The 10,191-nt window shown below is 39.1% G+C and overlaps 1 protein-coding gene across 7 annotated transcripts in view; it reads left to right on the forward strand.

Moving 5' to 3' along the window:
- LOC135226162 (reticulocalbin-2-like) overlaps nt 1-9,971 on the forward strand; it is a 93,704-nt gene extending 83,733 nt beyond the window's left edge. For 6 of the 7 annotated variants that reach the window (XM_064265619.1, XM_064265613.1, XM_064265607.1 and 3 more), the window contains exon 7: nt 7,527-9,971. In XM_064265619.1, the coding sequence (XP_064121689.1) occupies nt 7,527-7,698 (172 nt within the window). In that variant the 3' untranslated portion in view covers nt 7,699-9,971. The remainder of the gene's footprint in view (nt 1-7,526) is intronic. The other variant, XR_010317180.1, reaches the window with a different exon arrangement.
- Nucleotides 9,972-10,191: the final 220 nt, after the last annotated feature.

A 10,191-nucleotide genomic window follows, 5' to 3' on the forward strand; every position in this document is an offset into this window, starting at 1 on the left:
GCGATATTAGCGTAGTTAGTGAAGAGAGAGGGAGGGAGGGATGCGTATTAAGTAAATGCCCCCGTCTTGCCTGAAGCACACGTCACACTGTCCCCCAGGCTACGATCTTTGAGCAAAGGGATCTTAATTTATGATAAATAACATAGTTTTGGTTTATTAATATCCAAAAAGGAATATGAAATTCATAATAATCATGATTTATTAACATTGTCTTTGTAAAAAGAGAGTACAACTTCGAATTTCACCTCTTGACATTCTCTTGCATTTACGTTTGTTTATTTTTGTTTCGGCAAGAATTTCATTATGCCAAAACGGAAAATACTAGGAAAACATATAGGTAACATACAGAAGAAGAAAATTTGCCGTAATAAGCTGAGTTAGTGAAGGAGAGAGAGAGAGTTGCGTAGGAAGGAGTGCCCTGTCTTGCCTGATGCAGTGCCCCAAGCTACAATATATGAACAAAGGGAGCATCATTTCTGATTAAATTATGATAAATAAAATAGTTTTGGTTTATTAATACACAAAAAAGAAATATACATTCATAATAATCATTATTTATTAACATTGTCGTTATAAAAATACGAAGAAAAACTTTGAACGCCCGCATCTCAAAACTGTAGTTATTGACCTTCAAAATCTGTCTTCTCACTTAGTTTTAAAGCTATAACATTGGAATTTGGTATATAACTCAGAAAGATGTTATAGAACAATCAAATGAAGCCCTTTTTTCCAATTTTTTTTTTCTCCTAATTTATAGGGTTTATTTTTTTACCATAATGAAAAATTCATATCTAGCAAAATAATTACTTTTAGAGAAAAAAAAATCCTCATTTGATTGGAGGTCTACATCAGGTCTATATATGGTAGTAAACCCAGGTCTTAATATTAAATATCAAGGGAGGAGATAGAATTTGAAACCGACAAATTGTTATATTTTGGAGGACACTTTTCACAGCCAGTCAGAGGCTTTGTCCCACTGTGGATGTTGTCGGGGTTGATGGGGTTTCTGAAGCAGGATGGGTATTCTCCTTCAGATCTGGTTCTGTTTTACAACCTTAGCAGAGTGCCCTTCAGTGCCGATTGTAGGGGGGGGGCATGGGGGCCAGCTGCCCTCCCAGATTTTGGCCATGCCCGTGGTTTGTCCCCCCCACTTTTTTAATGAAATATATATAAAATTAATCATTATTGAATATAACAATAACCACTAATTAGTCACACAACATGATTTGGTTATATTACTAACACTCATAAATCTGCCTTTGATTGCTTATATAGGTTACTTACTAGTACTAGTGCTTCTTGTGAAAGAAGTTTTTCCAAAATGAAAATAGTAAAAACATTCCTTAGAAATTCAATGACTAGTGAGAGACTAAGTAACACTGCATTATTATCAGTTGAAAGTAAACGGGCCGAGAGTATTGACTTAAATAGTTTTGAAGATGAGTTAGACAACCGACGTGATGATAGTAGAAACAAACTGCACTAAATATTTTTAGGATTGTCCCGACATGGTCCATACCTGTTTTTGTTCAAATGTGTATTATAAAAACTTACCATCCATTAATAATTGCATATTGTTTTGAATTGTATATAGTTTTGAATGTCAAAACATTTTGAGAATTTTCATGATAAGCCTCATATCTGTTTGTTCATTTCATTAATTAATACCTTTCCTTACTCTGTTCAAATGTGCATAATACAAACTTGCCATCCTTTAATAATTGCATGTTGTTTGGGATTGTATATAGTTTTGAATGCCAAACCAGCATTTTCAGAATGGTCATGACATGGTCCATATCTGTCTATTCATTTCATTAGTTAATACCTTTCTTTAAGTTGTGCAAATGTGTATTACTCAAACTTAACATTCTTTAATAATTTGCATATTGGTTGGGATCGTATATAGTTTTGAATGTCAAACTATGTATATCTGTTAATTTTATATAGTTACTACCTTTCTTTATTTGGTTCAAATGTGTATTATATTCATACATACTATCCATTCTTCAATGTTTGCGTATTGTTTGGAATTGATTTGAATGTTTAATTTTCATATCATGCAAGTCAGGTAAAATATCAGATGGATGCTTTACAGTTGTTTTGCTTAGGAATCAAACAAAATTCTATATGAACCTTTACATTTAAGTCAAATTCATTCCTCCAAGAGTTTCAAAATGTTTCCAAAATTGTAATTATTTTTACAGTCACCTTTCCTATGATGCCCACCCAACAATTATCTTTACCCTAGAGTTGCCCCCCCACTTTTTGAGGGGTAGAATTGCCACTGGTCCCATTTCATTCTCATCTTCCTCCCTGGTTTACCTTCCCAGTTATTCCACGTCTTCCATCAAAGAGATAGCGTTAGTGGCAGAGATCCAATCCTGTTGAAGGGAGCAGTAGAGCCTGCTCCTCCTTCTCTGGGATTTTACAGCTGGATCTTCGTTACCGCGAAAGCGGGAGGGTCTTGGAGACCCTTTATAGATCTTTCGGGTCTCAACCAACTGGTAGTTTCAACGAAGTTTCACATGGAAACCTCGCAGTCAATGCTGCGGTCAGTTCGGAGAGACTATTGGATGGTTTCAGTGGACCTCAAGGATGCATATCTCCAGGTTCCTTCGTTTCTCGGGTCCAACTGGAACATTTCAGTTCAAGGTCCTCTGCTTTGGTCTTACCACAGCACTTCAGATATTCACGAGGGTAATTTCTCCTGTTTCGGACATAATGCATTGTCGGGGATTTCAGATGAGGAGAAACCTCGACGATTGGTTGGTCCAGGCCTCGTCCATAGACGAGGTAATACAGGCAAGGGATTTCTTACTGGACTTATGTCAAACTTTAGGTATGTGTCAATTTCGACAAAAGCTCTCTTATTCCAACTCAAATGAAGACTTATTTGGGGATGGAAATTCAGACGCGTCATTTGAAGGTTTTCCCGACACAGGAATGGGTTCTTGCAGTCCTGTGACAACTAGAGATATTCATATCGAACAGAGCTCAACCAGTGAGTGTGTGGAAGAGCGTGTTGGGAAGAATGCCCTCCCTCTCACTTCTAGTTTCAGGGTCATGTCTCTGGATGCGTTCTCTGCAGGTGTGTCTGAGGAATTGCTGGAACTTTTGGAAAGAGAACACAGTGGTAGTCTGAAACAATTCTTGCCTGAAGGATCTTCGGCGGGGGTCAGGAGAACATCACCTGACCAGCAGCGTAAGATTGGATTACCCTCTCTCAGACATTCATCTGTGTACCGATGCCTCAGATCGGCGTAGGGTTGCAACCCTGGAGGAATCTCAGGCCAGCAGTCTTTGGAGGGATCTGGATTGAGACTCCATAAATTTTCCAGAGTTGAGAGCAGTGGAAGAGGCACTAAGTTGTTTACCGGAACAAGTAAGCTACAAGATTGTAGCTCTCTTTTCCGACAATGTCACAGCTGTGTCGTACCTAAAGAAAGAGGGAGGAACAAAGTCAGCAGTTCTAAACAACATAGCTCAGAGAGTTCTTCGTTGGTGCGAGGACTGCAGGGTTTCCCTTATCCCTCAATTTGTGTCGGGGAAACTCAATTGTCCTGGCAGATGCATTGAATCGTTCACAAGAAATGGACTCTGTGCAGGAAGAGGTGCAACATTTGCTAAGGAGGTGGCCGCGACTGTGGATCTCTTTGCCACGAGATTGAACTTCCGCCTTCCAGTATACTTTTCCCCAGTAGTGGACCCCATGTCGTGCAGGACGGATGCAATGCTGCATTCCTGGGACAATTTTCAGGTGTATGCTTTCCCTCCTTTAGGGCTAATATATCAAGTACTGGTCAAACTCAGGAGCAGTACCAACACGCAGATGACCTTGATAGCCCCCTTCTGGCCCCAAAGGCCTTGGTTCCCAGACCTTCTGGAAATACTGAGAGAAGATCCAGTACTCCTTCCAGAGAGGAAAGATCTTCTCAGACAGCCACACTTCCATTACTTCCATCTAAACCTCCGTGTGCTGAAGCTAGCTGCTTGGAGACTGTCTAGTGAGCAGCTTGTCATTCAGGACTCTCCAAGGCAGTGGCTTGCCAACTGTCTTTCTGTCTGTCTGAGAAGATCAATGAGGAAACTATACCAGGTTAGGTGGGCTATGTACCGTGGTATTTGTCAAATTGAATATATTGTACAAAATGCAGTACAAATTGGATCTAAGCCTAATTGGCAAAAGGTACTAAATGACTCATTCTGGATTCATCTTGTTCAGGGGCATTCTCTCTCTCTGTCTTTCTCTCCTCTTCTTGCAACATTTCATCCTTAAACCCAGAAGGACATTGTCGGGCAGGTGTTGTGGGACTGAAGTTCTTGCAGGAGTTATCGACAAATTATGATTGGCTATCTGGCTCAGCTGCTGATCCCCTGTTGGCGGATGCCTCAAGATCAGAGGTGGGTCCATGCAGACACTGCAGTAGTCTTTCAGACCGTTACAAAGGAAGGGCGCCTCTCCGTGCAGGGTTCTGGTTGGTTGGAAGAGGTGGTTGCATGATGTCACTACTTGCTGAATTGTCATTGGGTGGTTGCTGTTGCATGATATTATGCCTGGTGTTTCTTAATCTGGGGTGTCTTGTTTGGTGGTTGTATCTGGTGAGGTATTATTTAGTGATACTATGTCGTCTTGGTTAGGCTTCCCTGTGTGTTAGTAGGGAGTAGGAAGGCCTCTTGAGTAGCATTCAAAGAGGGGTTCTTGTCTACGATGAGGATGGCTTTCAGCAAGCGTAGTCTTTTTGTGTCTGGGACACTGCTGATAATGGTTGTGGTGTTGATAATGCTGTCACGGGATGGTGCGTAATTGTGACAGGTGAGGGCATGGTTTATGATAGCGCCCTCGTATGTGACATGAAATCCTCTTTGCAAGCCGCATAGTAGTCATGCCAATATATGTTCCAGGACATCCATGGATAGGGCATTGATATTGGTATACTACACTGGAACGCTTCAGGGAGTCTCCTGGCGGGGGTGAGGGGTGGTTCCACATTATAAAATCCTGAGCTCTTTTATTCTTGTAAGATACAACAAGCTCTCTGCTTTTTCTTCCATCGGTGGTAGTGACATTTTCCATCATAATCGTCTTAATGCTGTTCTCCTCCCAGTACTTTTGAGTGCATAAAGGCCTTGTAGTATATGGTGATGGTGTCTTTTTTTTCTTCAGGTGCATCTTCTTTTTTATACCATTTCTCAAGAGCTTTCTTGATCTCATTGTTAATGAGCTTATTACAGTACCCGTTGTTTACGAGTACTTGGGAAGCTCTGTCTAATTCTTGATGCGTGTCCTGCCAGGTGAAGCAGTGGGACAGGGTCCGTCGTATGTAAGCCCTGGCTGTGGTGCTCTTGAATCTTGCAGGGCACTCGCTTTCACCATTAAGGCACATTCCTAAATTAGTTTTCTTTGTGAAGACAGAAGTCCTGAGGCCATCTTCTGTCTTCGAGATGAGTACATCAAGAAAGGGGAGCCGGTTGTCAGTGCTATAGTCTATTGTATAATTCAGCACACTGCACTGCTGGAACGTGCTTACGAAGGGCTTCAACCTCATCCTCGATGTCTGCTTGAACGAAGATGCCATCGATATAATGGGGATATTTCCAGGGGCTCTGGATCCGGACGAAGACTTGTTCCTCGACGGTGCCCATGTAGAAATTGGCGAATAGAACTAAAGGGGATCTCATCGCTACACTATCTTTCTACCTGTACATATGTCCTCGGTGGGTGGAGAAGGGGGCCCTCTTTGTGCAGATGTCCAAAAGTGCTTGCAGTGATGACTCGTGCGATGTTGAGGGGAGGGGTTGAATCATCCCTATTGGTTCGGTCAAGGATAAGGCCTATAGTTTCTTCGACGGGAACATTTGTGAAAAGAGATGCCACATCAAGGGAAGCCATACCAGTGCCAGGGGAATCCTTGATCTTCTCTAGGAATTCGGCAGACAGTCGTAAACTATAGCTACACAGGATGTAGGGGGTCATATTATTATTTAGGCATTTTGCCAAGGCATAAGTAGGTGCAGGCATCTAGCTGATGATTGGGCGGAGGGGGTTACCCACTTTATGATTCTTTATGTTACTATATAGGTAACCTAATCCAAAGTGCCCTTGGATTGGGGGGAGATGCACAGCATTTGTTGACAGTGCTAATGATCTTGTTGGCATCTCGCTTGATATCAGCAGTTGGGCTGCTTGAAAGCTGTTCAAACTTGTAGGAGCCAGACAGGATATCATCAAGTTTCTTGTGATATTCATCAGTCTCTATGAGGACAAAGGCAGCAGTTTTGTCTGCCCGCTGGATGGTGACGCCCTCTTTCTCCTTCAACTTCTTGGCTGCTTTCTTCATTTCATGGGTGTATATACCGCTCCTGTATGTGCCCCGCTCAGTGAGGGCATCGAATGGTGCGGCGGCTTTCTAACTGCTGGATGGAATCTAGCAGGAGCTCTATCTCAAGGCGCTTCTTGTGTGGGTCTTGGCTTAGCTATGAAGTGGCAATTAAACCCTAATCTAAGCAGAGCGTCTGGGTCGGGGGAGTGTGTGAAGTCTGTGAGGTTTATATAGCCTTGTCTGCGTTGCAGGACACTCAGTTTGCCTCCGTTGAAAGCGAAAAGCTTCCGCATGACGCCCTTCATGCGGCGCTTAAGTCACCCTCTTAGAGGACATTTAATTAGGATTAGATGTCCTCCTTTGAGTATGCCCTTGGGAGGGTGGGCTGGTGCGGGTTGGGTTCACCATCATTTAATTGCTGTCATAATCATGGCTGTTATCTCTGGTGGGGTTCAATTCTTCTTCAGGAAGGTGGTCTTGACTACTGTTCTGTAGGGCACCATGGGGGACTGCCACAGGGTCCCGGTCTGCCTGGCTACTGACATTGTTGCAGGAAGGGGGCTGCAACGGAGTCCTTCACCTGGAAGATAGACAATAAGTACAGTGTATTATTTATTGCATTGTAAAAAAAAAACGTATAAGTTTAGGACTGGTCTCTTAGCCAAATTGGGAATAATAATTTTTGCTCATATATATATCCATAAAATTATTGTTGGTTTAGCTAACAGCCAAATTTATGTTTTCACATTGGCTTAAACCTTATACATTTCTGCAATGCAGTTGAGTAGGTACATATAATCATTGTATAATTAAATATTGAGACTGCATGATTTACATGCATCTGTAGTATAATTTTATGGAAACAAAAATGGTCTTTCGTACTCTGCTTTTACTTTTATATGCTATCAAGTATTCTTTCCTATTAGGTACGTATATGCAATATTTAATGATAATGTATATTAGGTCCTTAGTAATTTGAGAAATTACTTGTTTCATAGTATATTTTACTATACTACTTTAGTACAGCTCAGTAATTTGAAAAGTGTCATGTTTCAAGTTTTATTTTACTATACTGCTGTAGTACAGTGCCATAATTTCTCAGTTTTGAACTAGATTGTTACCATTTTTACGGGAATTTAGTCAATAGCATGCATTGGCATCTTTATAGAAATTCTGTATCCTCTTTAACACTTAAAAACCTTTCAGGGATATTGCGGAGGATGAGGTGGATCACCTATTTGCTGCAGCTGATGATGATGCAGATGGTGTGCTTTCATTCCTTGAAGTCTTGGATCATCATGATGTCTTTGTAGGTTCAGAGGCTACCGACTATGGTGATCACTTGCACAATCTTGACCGTTTTGAAGACGAGTTGTGAGAAAACTATGCATAGCATTCCATCACAGACAGTGCCCTCTTTTGAATACGTACTTAGAAAAAGTGGATGAAGGTTGTTTAGCAGGGTCCGCTTCATGTATGAAACCGACTTGCTTACTAATTTGTTTGTTCCGAGTTGCAATATCCATTGTGTTAGATCATGTAATTATTGGAATCTCTGCGTATTTTAGATATATTTATTCTTATTTATGATGACAGTAATTTTTTTTATATTATCCAGTCTGGTCATTTTGTAAGAAATTTATATTTTCTGATGGATTTTTATGAGTTTCGTTCTGCTGGAACTTTATGATTTGCATAAAGTTGGGAAGGGTTATACTTCCTAATATAATTGGCAATAGATTGGGGTTTTCATGTGTTTGACAAACGTTTAGCTAAGACATGAGGCTTGTGGTAAGTTTTGGGCAAAGCACAAAAATGGACATTATGAATTATTCAGGATACCTCTTGATTGGGTGATAAGTAATAACCACTGAAATCAGTCTGAACTAGTTCTGCATTCATAATTCATAAAAATCTCATCAGAATTGGTCATTGTCAACCAATGTCACATTGATACTGTAGTTCTGTATAAAGCTAGATTTTGTGTAACCTATTAATATTGCATTATGCAAAGCATTTAGCACATTTATAATTTGTCAATGAACATTGGTGTGTGTTATTTGAATGTCTCTGTAAGTTGGTTTAGGTGCCATACTGAACAAGTCAGTACAGGTATTATTTTTTATTGTTGTACCTGTATTTATGACTTTTTTTTTTTAAGTTATTTTGCACAACTTCTCAAAGAACTTATTGCAGTTTGAGGTGTAGCATTTTGCCTGACTATTTTGTTATGTATTATTTTTAGGCATTGAATGTTTACTCCATATTTATAAAGAAAATATACTCTTAAGGTATATTTTTTTATAGAATATAACTCGTTAGTTAGTTTAAGCCAATAGTTAGTAAAGTATTTTTTAAGTGAGGACTGATCATTCAAAATTAAGAAAGCACTTCACCCCTGAAGCAAGTACGTATAGTCTAAACAAGCTCTGGAACCCTTTGTGGGAACACACAATAGGGAGAATGCTTTGTCCATGACAGCTTAAACTTTAATAATTGTCCCAATGAATATGATTAGGTTGCACTCTCACAACCAAGTGTTAGCCAACCCCTAATCTGGTTTATTATGCAAAATATTAGTAATGGTCGAAGTGATTAACCCAACCATCCCATTACTGTGTATCAGTATATTTCTTAACTAGTCATATTCATTTGACCATTGGGCATTGTTAAATAACCAACATGACCTAATTTTGTAATTCACTGGTCAAGCATAACTATGTACTACTACCAGTATAATTATTATAATTTGGACCCAGATATGACTGGAAACCCTCCAATTATTGAAGACTACTAAACAAAGAATAGTAAAGGTGCAAAAAAGCAAATCTGGAACCGACACCTTTTATTTAGGTGAGCGAGTCAGAGACTTCTGACATGTCCAATTTAGCAGTTCTCTGGTATCATAGCAATATTTTACTAGAAATAGTGCTAAAGAGGACACATTTCACTGGGCGACACTGCTTCCTCGCCCAGAAATAGATTTTTCCTACGTCAAAATCCCTTTTTTATTCAAATGATTAAACTGTATATGCAGGGATGAGTGTGAGGTATAGAACATGATTAGCTGCTCAGAAGATAGGAATAGCAAAAACTTACTATAAGTTATTGGAAACTTGTTAGGTAAGCACCAGCACAGTAATTTTGTTGCAAATATGTTGGGACAAATTTATGGTTTAAAAACTTAATTTTTAACGTTTGAAGAGATATATTTATTTCTACTCGGGTATTGACTAGAATACTAATGCAGCTTACTTCTTTAAACAAACTGTTACATTTTTATGAAAGTAATTATTGTCAAATTGTCAGTTCAGGACAATGGAAATTTATCAATGTAACTGGATTAAAGTTGTTACCATCATCATCTGGTAATGTGTAGTGCAAAATGTATTTATTTTCAGTGCATGTTTTACTTAAATTCTTTATATAAATTATTCACTTGAACATAAATTATTCACTTGAACATTAGTGTAACTTTTATTTATGATTGTATACCAGATTTACTGAAAATTGGCACTGCAAGAATGAAGGAGTTTGATGCATGAATATGGTTTTAATCATAATTAATTTCTGTGGTACTTTTCTGAAACTTCTTTGACAATTTGTGAAATGTGAATTGTGTGTTTGGAATAGATTTCTGTATGAAAAATCCTTGTGATTTTTTTTCCAATGAACAAATCCCACAAGTGAAATTTTTCCAGTTTATCAAAACCTTAAATGGAATATAATATCTGGTTTAGCAAAATATTTTTCCTTGTCCACTTTAGTGAAATTGCTAGTGTAAACCAGTGTATTACCAGTAGTACTATCTCTTGTTTAGAATAATGTTATGTGCGAGAAATAAGGTTTTAAAGAGTTATCTGAAGTAGAT

This window comes from Macrobrachium nipponense, chromosome 20, assembly GCF_015104395.2.
Source record: "Macrobrachium nipponense isolate FS-2020 chromosome 20, ASM1510439v2, whole genome shotgun sequence".
Lineage (NCBI taxonomy): Eukaryota > Metazoa > Arthropoda > Malacostraca > Decapoda > Palaemonidae > Macrobrachium > Macrobrachium nipponense.